Below are 14,760 nucleotides of genomic sequence, written 5' to 3'. Positions count from 1 at the left end.
GAGATGTTAATGGGCAACTTAACCTTGAGTGGCCCCTTGAAATATGTGTTAATTATGCTAAACAATCTCTTCCACCTTGTATTTAGTTGCAAAGCTCAGTGTACTGTTCCCAGACCTGAAGAAGAGATCTGTGTAATCGAGATGTAATAATATAGTCGATTAACTGATTAACCAATAAGCAAAAGCTTATAGGTTAATGTTACAGACTACATGCATCCCCCCTTTGCCGGAACATTTTTTAGCAGGCAGGCCAGCAGCCTGGCTCAGGGATCCAGGACCTATTCCTGCCGCAGTTCTGCATTTGAAGTGTATTAGGAGCTAGGTGGGCAGGAATCCTGGCTCAGTTCGGGGTCATGCTGGGTCTGGGAACTGAGCCGCCTCACCCTGGACAGGGTCTGCTGCCACCCATGCTGCTGCCTCTGATACAGCAGGCGGATCCCTCAGCTGCCCAGCCACGGTGGGTGGCAAAGAGCTGCTCGCAGCTGCCCAGCCATGACAAGTGGCTGAGGAACCATGTAGCTCTCAGCCGTGGCAGGGGACCCCCACGAGCACCCAGCCATCCCACGGTGGAGGGGACACTGCAGCAGCCGAAGCCTGCAAGCAGGAGGACCCCACAGCTCCAGCAGCAGAGGGTGCTGAACATGCCGCCCCATTTTGTCCAAGATGATTTTAGAAAAACTCAGGGGCAGGTCATGGGCATCCATGAATTTTCATTTATTGCCTGCAGCCTGTCAATGACTTTTACTGAAACATCTGGGACAAAATCTTAGCCGTACCTATAAATAATCTCCCTTTGATTACCCTCCCCCTCGCCCCCCCCCCCCCCCCCGCACACACATGCACCAAGAGCCATTGCTGTGGAACACCACTAGAGGGTAGCAGCCTCTCGCAAAAAGCCCTTGCCTTAGCCATGGGCCCCACCAGATACACTTGAGAAGAGGCTGGTCGTACACACGGCCCCTCATGAGAGCGCACACACACTCAGTCCTGGATACCGGTCCCCGTTCTCTCTCTCTCACTCACCCTTCTCATTTCATGTGCTTAGGCTGCTTCCCGTAGGTTCCCACAATGCTTAGCTTGTGTTGTGCACACTCACACACAGTTGCTAGAGAACTGTCCCATCCCACAGGAGATTCTGCAACGCTCAGCTCACGCGGGCTGTGTGCCTGCCTCATTCCATACAAGGCAGCACTTTGGTTGGCATAAATATTGTGAGCTGTTGTTATTATTTACTGAGATCCGGCCGTGTGCCTGGCATTGGACAGTTACTGTGCAGGTAGATACATAGGCCTGAAAGTGCCCTGCTGAGCTCTTTGTGGCTATTGCAGCCAGGTTTCTATGGCAGATATGAGTAATGTTTGGCCATCAGCAATAGCAGGCAGAGTTAAAGCTGTCAGACTACTTCATAGCTCTGTGGTTTACTGTTCTAACAATGTCTCTGTAAAGGAGAAACTCCCAGGCAAATACTATGATTGATTTTCTTTCTAACTACCCTTGGAAGAACCAGCAAACAAATGGGAAATTATTGCACTAAGTAATAAACTGGCAACTCCAAGAAAATACAGCTGGTGCAGTGAGTACACATTATCTATGCATTCCCACTCCCCTGGCTCGCCGTAGCAGGGTCTGAGCCCCGGTCTATGTATAAAATGTAGATCAGCCTAACTATGTCACTCAGGAGCAGGACAAATTCCCATGAAGCTGCAATTCAGTGATTGAAGCCCCAGTGTAGAATGTTTGTGTTGAACTAGCTGTGACTGATCTGGGGGGTGAATTAAATACAGTGATGGGAAAACCCCTTCTGTTGATGTAAACCCGTCCACACTCCAGCTGTGGTGCTGTAGCTGTGGTACCACAGTGTCTGCAGTGTAGACATGCCATTATGTTGTGCTGTCAAATGTCCTGCATTCATTGGGAGGCAGAACTTTCAAATGAGATGTAAAACAAAGGCCTGGAATCCTTAAAGATCGATAGAGCCCTGCAAATCCACTTTATGTCCGCGGGTATCCGCATCCATGGATGTGTATGTTGGTATCCACAACTTATTTTTGCGGATGTGGATGCAGATGCGCATACAAATTTTGTATCTAGAACTTAGCACATCTGCGGATATATCTGTGGCTCATTTTTATGGATGCAAATTTTGTATCCACACCCAGTGCTAGCAATCTGGCTTTTCGCAAAGGTTAGATGTGTTATCCTAAGTACCATAGGAGATTTCAGCCTGGATAACTTCATGTCCGCCTTTCTAAATGCCTCCTGCCGTTTCAGTTGGATACTGTATTCTTTTTCCCATTCTGTTCTCTTCTCTGCTATGTTTCACACCTGAGTCTGCTGCATTTGGGGGGAGAATGGAACGGTTCCTGGTTTTAGAAGGAATTTTGGATTCTTTAAAACAAAAGGCCCAGTATGAAATCTCGGGGCCATTCTCAAGATCCTTGTCCCCCCGGAGCTCTCCAGATGAACGTTCGTTTAGGAACTCAATGTTGTTATTTTAATAGTAACAGTATTAATTTCCCTGTGGACTCCCAGTACTATGAAGCACCGTCCACAGAACAGAAACCCTCCTGCTACTTTAACTGTCACATCACAGCCAATGGCTCCAGAATGCTGTTCTCATTTGCCTTTCAGTGCAGAGCTGAGTACATGGCTTTAGGACCTCCTCACCCCCAAAATTCTGTCCCAGGGCAGCCAATGGGTCACCTCTTCAGACTCCTGGGTGCTGAGTCTTGCTTCTTTCAGAGAAATACCCTAATAAACCCTACGAGTGATGAATCTATTGTGGGGGACTCCTAAACAGATGTTGCTTGGTTTCAATCAGTTGCCACAGCATTCGCAAAAGCCCGTACTGATGAAAAGTCAATTAAGGAATTGCTCACCCATCACATGTAGCAGAGCAGTAGCTGTGTTAGTCTGTAGCCACAAAAACAAAAACTGTGGCTCCTAAAGTCTAACATATGTACTTAGGCATAAGCTTTTGTGGGCAAAAACCAACTTAGTTAGATGCTAGCAACAGTGTAACTGTTTAAATGGTTAACACATAAGCTCTTGCATTAACTTATTGGTTATCGAAACGGTTACACATCGGCTCCTGGCCCTGCTCCTAGGGAGCCAGCTGCCACCTCATGCTGCAGGCTCTGTCCCGAGCCCGCAGTACAGAGCAACAGCTGGCTCCCTGGGAGCAAGGCTGGGAGCCAGGAGCAGAGCTGGGAGTCAGCTTAAAAGGCAATTCCCAGCATGCACTGGCTCCTGGGGAGTCAGCTGCTGCCCTGTGCTGTGGACTCCACAGTATAAAGTGTGGGTGAGAGTGTTCTGGGAGACGATCTCCTGTACCTGAGAAGCGCCCATTTAGATCTGCCTTGTAAAGCAGAGTTACCTTGGATGTGAGCCAACTCTCATTGAAGACAACAGGAGAATCACTATTCGCTTCCGTGGAAGCTGGTGCTGGCATTTCAGCAATATATGGTAGGATCTGGTTTTGATCCTGTCTAAGCCACTGGAAAAACTCTCACGTATTCCACTAGGAACAGAGTTGGGTCAGAAGTGTTTTAATTCAAGAAGCATCCAGTTATCGGGGCTCTTGCACTAGTGGTATTTAGGAACAACACGCAGAGACTGGTGACAAAAACCAGACTCAGCTCCCAGCAGTGAGTCAGTCTTCTCCAGATCAGAGTCAACACGTGCAGAGATGGGGACAGGCTGTGAGCCCCACTGACCCATGGGAATAGCTCCCAGAAGCACCCTTCTTGTGTCACCCGTGCTTAAGGTACATAGGACAAGCCTGTTTTTCAGCCCTGTTGCTAAAGGGCCAATCGAGGCTGAGTAGGTTGAGGAGTCGAGATTTCTATATCAGGGCTAAATTAATCCCTTTAACACCACAAGGTAGGAACAAGGTAGGCCTATTGACAAGCAGTGTCATCAATGGGTCATTTCCCTTGTATAGATGGGCTCCAAGGGACAAAAAATTTGGACGCCAAGACCTGGGTCTTCTTTCTTTAACTTCCTCCACCCACAGGGACATAGGGCATGAACCGTTTTCATCCTTTATTTCAGTCTTATGCTGGTCTGTTCAGGCTTCTGAGAATCACATGGGATGCATTTGGCATCTCTCTCTTGTTTTTCTGCATAATATTTTTCGACAGTGGCCTCCATAGTACCGCTTCCTGTGAACGTTGTGTTGGTGGTACCCTTCCAAGGGGCCCTAACTGCGCCCATCGTTGTTTCCCTACCATAGTTTAGATTCGTTTGTTCTACTTAGAATCTCTGATATTGCATGCCTCTCTTGCCAGTGGACTCTGAAGATCTGCAGACATGTCGTTGGGAATGAGTTGTAGATTTCCATGACTCTATGCCATAAAGGAGGACAGACACGATGCCAGTATTAAAAATTCATATTTCGGTGTCAGTGCCAATTAGGCTACTTTTTCCAAATCTTTTCAAGTCTATGGAAGTTGTTTGCTACTTTTTATGTCTGTTGCTTAACATCTCACATGGTGTCACCACCATTGCACCTCTCATTCCCTAGGGCTGCAGAATGACTTATTTCTTTTTCCAGCCCAATAGTTGCTTTTGGAACGTTGATAACCATATATTTTGCCGTCTCCTTACTGAGGAACAAACTGACTTGTTTTGCTCTAGCTGCCAGAACCTGGGTCTTCTCTTGCATTAAGTTCAACTAAGTAGGAGAACAGAGTCTTCAGCAAAAATGAGGTCATCCAATTGTCCTTTATCATTTGTCCATAAAATCCTTTGGTTGCCTTTAAAAGTTATTTTCCTCATGACATAATCGGTGAATAGTGCAAATAATACCGGGAACAAAATACATCCTGGTCTTATCCCAGTTATCACTGTGATTGGCTGATTGCCACCATCTCTGGCTGCACAATCAGCGTTAGCACATCAATCTGTTGCATACCCTACTTTTCCAAAGTCTGTCTCTTTCGTGTGGTGTCAAAAGATTTTTGGGAATCTAGACAAAACTTATCATAGTGGCTGCTTACCATCCCACACTTTGTTCTGTAATGCGTCTGAGAACAATAGTACAATGTGCACTTGATCTTAATGGTCTAAAACAGGGATGGGGAACCTTTTTTGGGTCAGGGACCACAGTCAAATCAGTCAGGGGCCATGCACAAGCAAGCAAAAAAACTCAAAACAAAACCTCACTGGGGTGGCCACCAACTGAGAAGCAGGAAAAACAAGAGAGACGTTCATCTCATTCCCTGAGGCTCAGGGCTTACCCCCAGGGCTGGATTAATTCTTCTGGGGGCCTGCAGTTAGTAGATTTTATAGAGCCCCTTACAGTCTGGGGTGGACCAAAAGGAGGGATTCATAAGCGGGGGAGAGGGCTGCTGGAGAGCAGGCTGGGAGCAGGAGGCCTGGGTGGGAGGTAGGCTATAGGAGTGTGTTAGGGGTGTGTGGGGTCTGGGCAGGAGGGAGGGTGCAAAAGTGAGGTGGGTTATGCAGGAGTGGGCTGGGATTGGGGGAAATTGGTGGGAGGGAGGTTGTAGGAATGGGGTGGAGCTGGGGTGTCTGGGAGGGAGTATACAGGAGAGTTTGGGTGGGAGGGAGAGTGGAGGAGTTGACTGGGGTGGGAGTCTGGAGGAGAGGTAGGGTGTGGGAGCAGGCTAGGAGGGTGGTGGGGGCAGTAGGGAGGGTGCAGGTGTGGGCTGAGGTTGGGAATCTGGTTGGGAGGTGGGATGCAGGAGCAGAGTGGGGGAGTCTGAGTGGGTGGTAGGGTGCAGGAGCAAGCTGGGGGTGGGGAGGGTTGGGTGGTAGGTAGGGTGCAGGAGAGGGTAGGGGACTGGCATAGCTCCTCGGGTGGGATGCAGCTGGCTTCATACCACCCTGTGCTTGCAGGCATCGCCCCCACCCCATTCCCATTGGCCATGATTTCTGGACAGTGGTAGTAACAGTGCTGGAGCCTGCAAGTTAGTGCAGGGACAGAGCTTCCCTGTGCTGCTCTTCCCCCGGACAGGGGCAGGGAGCCCTTAACCTCGTGGGTTGGATCAAGACAAGATGCAGCTGCAGGTTCCCCATCCCTGGTCTCAAAGCTGATCACTCCTCTCTGCGTTGAAGAAACAGCTTGTTTCTTGGGGCACGTCTACACAGCAGGGCGACGTTCTAATTCAGCTATGCAACTTCAGCTACGGCAATTGCGTAGTTGAAGTCCAAATAGCTTAATTTGGGTGTTGGTGATGTCTGCACAGCAGGAAGTTGAAGGAAGAGCCCTCTTCGTCCGACTTCCCTTACTCCTTGTGAAATGAGGGTTACAGAAACCGGAGTAAGAAGTCCCTCAGCTCGTCATTATTTCAAAATAATGGCTTGCTGTGTAGTTATTCCAGAATAACGCTGCTATGCAGGCGTACCCTTGATGAGTACCTGGAGGATTTTGCACATGCCTTTTGCCAGGCAGACAGAATATTGTGATTCCTCTCCAGTTATTACCGTTGGCGAAGACACCTTTCTTTGGCGAGATTGCTGCACACGTTCTCTTCCGCTGGGTTGGATTCCTCGTTCCATATTCTGCCCAGAAACACAAAGCATAGGCAGCTGTGTCATGTCTTGCTTGAAGCATCTGTCCAGCAACAAGTGGTTCTGGTGCTGCAGGATCATTCAGTGTTTTAGTCTGTCCTGTAATGTTATCCTCTTCAGCAGCTCTCCCAGTTTTGAGATCACTGTTGGCATTTCCTAACATGTTTTAATGCTACTCTCTCCTCAGTGAATACCTAGCTCTAGTGATGAACCTTCCTAACATATTTCTAGTATTTTGTATGACCCAAGTCACCCAGCTCTAAATTTATTTCCCCTCTAAATAAGGCAAAAAGGTGATTGGTCCCCCCGTGTAGCCCAAAGCTCAGGGAGGGGCTCCTTCCACTATGGGTCAGCAGGTGACCACTCCACCTCACTGCCCTTCTCTGCATTCCTTCCCATGTATGAATCCACATCAGAACCCCCCCAGCCTTTCGGCACTGCACTGGCCTTCACAAGCCATGGCAACACAGAGAGCTCACCTCCTTAGTCCTAGTTTCTGACCAGCTTCAGCTGTGGGCTCAGGTCTGGATCAGACCTTGAGGTGCCAGGGTGTAGGGGCTCTGGCTAAGGCTGCAGGCTCTGGGGTGGTGTCAGAAATACGGATCTCAGGGCTGGGATAGAGGGTCGTGGTGCAAGGGCTGCAGGGTGGGGCTGGGGATGAGAGGTTTGGGGTGCAGGCTGCCCCGGGGAGAGAGGACAACCCCAGCCCTCTCTCATCGCAGCAGCTTGGGGCCAGGTGAGACATGCCTCTCCATGGCTGCTGCAACTCCAGCGGGCACAGCCAGGGGAGGGGCGCCAGTCACCCAGCCAGGGCAGGTCCAGGCAAGGCTGGATCCGGCCTACGGAAGGAGTACCTGCCCCCTGCAATGACAGCTCTAGAGCAGCTCTGGGTTGGGGGCCGTGGAGGGGGGAGAGGAGCCCCCTCTCTTGCCCCAGCACAGAGCTGGAGGTGATGTGATGTCTCCCCCCCCGCAGCTTGGAGCAGCCACTGCCAGGGGTGGGGGGAACTCCCTCAGTTCCAGCACGGGGCTTGTTAGGCAGCTGTAGCCAGATGGCTGCACAGCTCAGAGGGAACTTAGGATAACCAGACACCTCATGGGGGCAGTAACTAATGTTGTCAGAGGGGCAGAACTCTGTTTGTGTTGGGGTGTAAAGCTTTTATTCCAGAGGAAGTATCTTTGTTTGGCCTAGGAGGAACGGGAAATTCTGTTGTTCACTGAGCCGGTTCATTGTTACGGGTGTACATGTGTTGGTGCTATTGGTAGCATCTGTGGGATATGAGTACCATGCTTTATCGATGAGAAACCTGGCCAGGTGCCTTTGTCCCTTAACAGATCTTGTGGCTGCTGGGCAGTTTGCCTGTGGTCTCCTATTCCAGCTGTTTATGCAGGGTTGGACTGGCATACAGAGGGGATGCATGCAGCCAAACATCTATCAACACTCCCAGAAGGATCCCACACTGCGAAGGACCTGTCTACATACCTCTCAGCCCCAGAGTTCCCTTTGTATCACAACTCCTAAGCCTCTTCCTCACCCACCTCCCCTGCTTCCGAGCTCCCTCTGCCCCACACTGGCTCTCTCCATTGGCTGGGGTGATGCTGGTCAGCATGACAGATTCATTGCACAGGTTGTGTTCTGTGGACTCTTCTTGCAGAGAGAGGTTACATTTACAATCGAGTCGTTTTTGTCAACCCAGGTGTCATTCTGTGTGTGCGGAGAGGCTGTGGCACCTGTCTCTCTAAGTCCATATGCATCTGCTGAGGCAGAGCTCCACAGAGATGCATCGGTATTCCAGGGCACAGGAGCAAAGGCAGTCACTTGCATAGAAACTGTCTTGGGTACATCAGCCAGCCAGTGGCACCATTTAATGTGTGCCAATGCAGCAGGTTTGCTGAATGCATAACCTAGGCCTTCCATGGGGCTAGCGTTCTCCTGCAGAGAGAGGGGAGTTCTGCCTCTAAGCTATGTTTAGTCCTAGCCTGACTCACACTGCTTCTTCAGTCAACCTTGAATGTGACCTGGAAGGACCACAGGATAATGTCTGTTCAGTTGAGTCCTTATTATCTTTTGTTTTGGTAGCACCGAAAAGCCTAACTATCATTGTGCTAGGTAGGCCCTATACAAATATCTAGCAAAAGGCCCCAACGAGCTTACAGGTTAAATCAGGGGTGGGGAACCTTTTTTGGGCTGGGGACTGCTGACCCCCAAGCAAATACATTTTGTATGCTCCAGCCCCATGGTGGGATAGTGGGGAGGGTCTGGAGTGCCAGCGCAGGCTCACCAATGCTGGGAGTGGAGCTCCAACCCTCGGGGGCCAGATCCAGGCAAGCCGGGGGCCACAGGTTCCCTACCCCTGATTTAAACAGACAAAAGGCAGGAGAAGAAACAGAGGCATGGAGAGGAGAAATGGCTTACCCAAGGCACAGGCAGAATTTGATTTTCAGTGCAGTGCTCTGTACACTGGGCCATGCTGCCTATCTCTGCTGAGCTATTTTCCAGAGGGGGGCATTGCAGAACACAGTTGCTTTGCTGAGGCTACCAGATTTCATCCCTTTCTTACTTTGTGTATAACCTGAGGTGCTGGAGGTTGAACTTTAGATTGTTCCGGGTGTACATGTGTTGGTGCTATTGGTAGCATCTGTGGGATGTGAGTACCATGCTTTATCGATGAGTAACGTGGCCGGGTGCCTTTGTCCCTTAACAGACCTTGTGGCTGCTGGGCAGTTTGCCTGAGGTCTCCTTTTGCATCTTTACCTCCCTCAACCACCTGTTTAGTCTTGTTGAAAGGCAACAGCCCTGAAGTTCTCCAGTTGCACTCGAAACAAACGCCAGTCTTCATCCCGCTGTCCCCGCAATGTGCTTCAGTCCTGCACTGGTGGGGCTGCCTCTAGGGACTAAGAGGCTCTTCGGTTTCAATGGCCCAGTCAGTCTTTGGCCTCTGCTGACACTGGCCAACGGGAATCCAAGAAGCATTTAGCATGGCGGCAGGAATTCGAGAGATTTGGACATCGGTCTATACTGAGACCACCGTGGGCCTGATCTGCTGAATGAGCAGCAGCTACAACAGCCATTGGCTGCAGCTCCTACAAGGCCTTAACTCAGGCCACACCTGGTCTTCCGACATTGAGGCTTTTGGCCAATGACCATCCAAGGAGAGATGCCAGGAGGGAAGGCTCCATATCCCAGTGTAAATGTCTGTCAGCTAGTTCCCCTTTTCTTCAGCTTCCATGCACCTTCTTGACTGCTCACATGACCTCCCTCCTGGAGTGGAAGCTTCACAGATGGGAGAGAGGCTTTAAAATCAATCAATCAATCCACTTGGTAACTAGAGCAAACAAAGAAACCGTCTTGAATTGTGTCCAGAAACAAGCAGAGGCGTGGCGATGGGCCTATCCACTCACAGCTCCCTCAGCCATTCTGCTTAGCTTCGAGGTGTTCTCTGGCAAGATTGGAAATAGCCTGGAACCACCTTTTAAAAACAGAGTCCCTCCAGGAACGGCTTCCAGCTTTCATGCTTCCAGCCTTCAGATACAGCTGTCCTCCCTAGATGCTGAGATGCTTCCTTCACAGGGAGGGATAGCTCAGTGGTTTGAGCATTGGCCTGCTAAACCCAGGGTTGTGAGTTCAATTCCTGCAGAGGCCATTTGGGGCAAAAATTTGTCAGGGATGGTACTTGGTACTGCTGTGAAGACAGGGGACTGGACTCAATGACTTTTCAAGGTCCCTTCCAGTTCTAGGAGATAGGCAATCTCCATTAATATGTGCAGCCTTGGTTAGGTTATATCAGTAACAGCTCTGCTGCATTCCCACCAAATAATTGGTTTGTGGGACTATGCTCACTCTTCTCACAATGTCTTTGATTCTGTGCATGTGAAAGTTCTCTGGCAATCAGACACAGGATGCAGGGCACCATTTCTGGCCCAAAGGGCTTAAAGGATGGTGAATGAATGCTGAGTTTATTTGTATTTCTAATTGGCAAGTGCCTTGCCAGATCAGCTGTGTGTCACTGTAAACTGAGGACACGTATGCAGCTTTAGTACCAAGGGACTGCTGCCAAGGGCGGTCGCCTACCCTCGTGGTTCCTTTCCTGGGGGTTGCTGTGCTCAGGATATGTTTGCTGTAACACGTGTTCTTTATTTGGCTATGTAACAGAGATGTGTTTCAGCTGTATCGGCTTCCTGAAAGCAGACAGACTGCGCAGCTTCAGGCTCTCTCCCCTGGAACACCCCACCTGGGAGCCTCTTGCAACCTGAAAGCTGTGATCTTAAATTGTGTTTCAAACTCTTTAGGTGAGAGACCACTTCTGCTGTCAGAGAAGAGGCCGCTCACTGGGAGAGCAAAAGCCTGAAGCCTGTTCTCAATTTATCACTCCGATCTTATTCATGCAACACTCTCATTGATCTTGGCAAGAGTTTGGCTGAAGCAGGACCTCAGAATTTATCTCTTTGGAATTTGGACGGCCAGGAAGTTGCACAGTGGTTGCAAACATTTGAATCTCTTTCAGAAAAAAAAGCCTTGTGTTAATGTTGTAATATTCATTAATAACACATTGTTTCTCCATGGCTGCTTTCACCATAGTATCCCAAACCACTTTGCAATGAGGACTGAGCACTGGACCCCCTCAAGTTGGGGTGGAGAGTGTTAAGTCTTCATGAGAGGAGCAGGATTTTCTTCTTTGAGGAAACTTTTTCCTCCAACTTACCTTCAGCAGCTCCCTTGTGTTGAGTAGCTGCTGTCTCACTTCGGGCTTGGTTCCCTACCCAGCAAGCTCATTCATTGATGTATATTTGGGGCTGACCCAGCATTGTGACCTTACGTGATGACATGGCAATGCCGTATAGTGAGGTGAGGGGATATCGGGCAGTGTCAGCTTGGTTCTGGAGGAGAGAGCTTCCGAGGTGACAAACGTACCGCTCCATGCTGCAGCCCGCTCCACGAGCAGCAAAACGGTCGTTCCTGTGCCGTCGCACTCACTGCAGAGAAGCCTATTTCTAACATTCAACCTATTTCCCACCTCCCTTTCCATTCAGTTTCATCTCCCCCCCAACAGATAGTCACAGATTCCAGGGAAGCTGAGGGGTGGGGGCATGATTTGAAGCGGCGTTCCACCAGCTTTCACATGGCCGCGTTGGAGATGGAACATTTTTAGGGAAAGAGACTGTCACATGCTATTTGTACAGCACCTAGCACCAGGGAACCCTAAGGTGACTGGTATCTAGGCACCATCCTAGTTTCAAAAAGAGTAATAATAGTCCATTATAATGATCACAAGACTTGTCTCACGCCAAGCAAAGGTGCTGTCATGCAAGGCAGCTGGTCCATATAACCTAGAATCTTGACCAGTACTTGATTAAGAATATATCATGATGCTCGCCACCCCCTGTGGTGCATTTCTGTGCTTCGAGGGGGGACAGTCCTTCCTGGCCTCAGCTTGTATTTGCTTCTCACAGAGATCATGTGTGAACCCAGAAACCCACAGCAAAACCCCTTTGAAAGTTCTTGTGGTTTTGCATGATCGAGACTTGAAACCCTGCAACAGACACAATCTGCCTGCAAACTGGATGAAAGGTTACTGGAAAAGCTAATGAACTTTTCAGCAAACCTGGGTTGGAATTAAGGCTCTATGTCTCGGTGAACTTCCATTATCAGCGGTGGTATATCTGACAGCACTAGCGCTAGGCAGAAGGGCTGGTCAACTTTGATTTTGATGACTATTTTCCTTTCCAATGAAAAATAGTCTGTGTTTGCTGTTTGTTATCCTACATGAAAATTATTTAGATCATGATGCAGAGCATACACTTATAAAGTTTGTGGACGATACCAAGCTAGGAGGACTTGCAAGTGCTTTGGAGGATAAGATTAAAATTCAGAATGATCTGGACAAAGTGGAGAAATGGTCTGAAGAAAATAGGGTGAAATTCAATAAGCACAAGTCCAACTCATGACACTTAGGAAGGAACAATCATTTGCGTAGGACGGAGGACTGTGGAATGGGTTCCGGGGGTCATAGTTAAACGTCAACAGTGTTAGCGCTGTTGTAAAAAAAGCAAACGTTGTTCTGAGATGTATTAGCAAAAGAGTCCTAAGCGATATGGGAGACATGGTTCTGCTCTACTCCACGCTGATTGGGCATCAGCTGGAATACTGTGCTTGTGTCCAGTTCTTGCATCACGTTTTAGGAAGGGTGGGACAAATTGGAGAAAGTCTGGAAAAAGAGCAACAAGAATGATTAGGAGTCTAAAAGCATGACTTACTAGAAGAATTACCCAGTGTTGCCTGGGCCATGTGGCCTGCCTGCCAGCTTCTCCCCAGGGCTGGCCAGGAGCAGAGGGCAGTGCACATGTCGCCCGGCAGCTTCTTGGCAGAGTGGCCCAGTGGACGGCTGCTCTCCAGGGCTGGGGTGCTTGTTGCCCTGTGGTCATTTGTGGCTGTGTCTAGACTAGCAAGTTTTTCCGCAAAATTATCTTCTTTTGCGGAAAAACTTGCCAACTGTCTACACTGGCCGCTTGAATTTCCGCAAAAGCACTGACGATATCAAGTAAGATTGTCAGTGCTTTTGCGGAAATACTATGCTGCTCCAGTTTGGGCAAAAGTCTTTTTCTGAAAAACTTTTGCGCAAAAGGGTCAGTGTAGACAGCAGAGATTTATTTTCCGCAAAAAAGCCTCGATTGCAAAAATGGCCATCGGGGCTTTTTTGCGGAAAAGCGCATCTAGATTGGCCACGGACGCTTTTCCGCAAAAAGTGCTTTTGCGGAAAAGCGTCCTGCCAGTCTAGACATGCTTTTCCGAAAATACTTTTTAACGGAAAATGTTTCCGTTACAAGCATTTCCGGAAAATCATGCCAGTGTAGACGTAGCCTGAGAGTATAACTGTCCCTCCCATCATACTCCTCTCTTTCCATTTGCTGTGAAACAATCACATTCCACACACATCCCCCTGTCCTGGCACAACCAAACACAAACCTTGCTTTAAGTTACTATAAAAGGAAGCTGCACATGAAATTTGGTGGTTCCAGCTCTTACTGTTTAGGAAGAGATCTGAAACAAACACACTCACAGACAGATGGACGTACACACAGAAAGACAGACAGATGCACAAGCTCTCTAAAATATATAGTAGATGAGGGAAGTTTGAAAAAGTGGGTTCATTTGGTCTGGAGATGAGAAGACCGAGAAGGAGCATAATGGCAGTTTTCAAGTACATAAAAGGTTGTTACAAGGAGGAGAGAGAAAAATGATTCTCCTTAGCCTCTTAGGATAGGACAAGAAGCAATGGGCTTAAATTGCAGCAAAGGCAGTTTGGGTTGGACTTTAGGAACCACTTTCTGTCTGGGTGATTAAGCAATGGAATAAATTGCCCAGGGAGGTTGTGGAATCTCCATCATTTGAGATTTTAAAGAGCAGGTCAGACAAACACCTGTCAGGGATGGGCTTGATAATACTACTTAGCCATGCCATTAGATGACCTCTTGAGGTTCCTTCCTGTCCAATGAGTCTCTGATTCTATGAAAACAGTCTCTTCTGACTGGTATTTTCCTTTTTGTTTCACTGGAAAAGGAGGCAGGGAGAGAAGAAAATAAGGGAGACAAAGGGGAAAGAGTGGCTGAATTTTTTTTCGCCAAAGACCAAAAATGTCTGCTTTTCATTTTATTAAAAAAAAATCAGATCAATGCTTCTTCAAATTGAAACATGAAAATGGAAACATTTCATTGAAAATACTTCCCCCATTTCAATCAGACACACCAAGCAGCAATGTGCAAATGTCATGTTTCCCTTTATCACCCTCACCTTCTCTTGTCCCTACATCCCAGCCTGGTCCCACATGATTTGTGCTGTAAGCAGCAGCATTGATCCTGACTGCTATGGCGGTCAGGTTGCTGACTATGATAGCTTGGCAGAATTTTATTTTGCACTGTTCTCCCTCCCCCCCTCCCTTTCCCCCCGTTCTCTACACAGAAACAACAGAACTCGGTACCAAGAAGGAGCTTAAGTCCATGCCATTCATCACCTACCTCTCAGGCCTGCTGACAGCTCAGATGCTTTCGGACGACCAGCTGATCTCGGGCGTGGAGATCCACTGCGAAGAAAAAGGCCGCTGCCCCTCCACCTGCCACTTGTGTCGACGCCCAGGCAAGGAGCAACTCAGCCCAGCCCCGGTGCTGCTGGAAATTAACCGTGTGGTACCCCTGTACACGCTGATACAGGACAATGACACGAAGGAGGTGA

General features: G+C 48.8%; 1 protein-coding gene and 1 long non-coding RNA gene across 7 annotated transcripts in view; one reads left to right on the top strand and one right to left on the bottom strand.

Moving 5' to 3' along the window:
• The window catches only part of ASTN2 (astrotactin 2), a 730,659-nt gene that overhangs the window by 513,289 nt on the left and 202,610 nt on the right, over positions 1-14,760 (top strand). For all 6 annotated transcript variants that reach the window (XM_075905850.1, XM_075905849.1, XM_075905851.1 and 3 more), the window contains one exon: positions 14,491-14,756. In XM_075905850.1, coding sequence (XP_075761965.1) covers positions 14,491-14,756 — 266 coding nt within the window. The remainder of the gene's footprint in view (positions 1-14,490; positions 14,757-14,760) is intronic.
• Positions 7,857-14,674, bottom strand: LOC142819364 (uncharacterized). The gene is made up of 3 exons (XR_012897239.1): positions 14,547-14,674; positions 13,952-14,082; positions 7,857-12,739 (listed from the first exon to the last, which is right to left on the bottom strand). It is a non-coding gene; the product is annotated as an uncharacterized LOC142819364 (long non-coding RNA).

This window comes from Pelodiscus sinensis, chromosome 22 (genome assembly GCF_049634645.1).
Source record: "Pelodiscus sinensis isolate JC-2024 chromosome 22, ASM4963464v1, whole genome shotgun sequence".
In the NCBI taxonomy this organism is placed as follows: Eukaryota; Metazoa; Chordata; order Testudines; family Trionychidae; genus Pelodiscus; species Pelodiscus sinensis.
The sequence above is the reverse complement of the archived record's forward strand: the minus strand, read 5'-3'. Positions and strand labels throughout refer to the sequence as shown.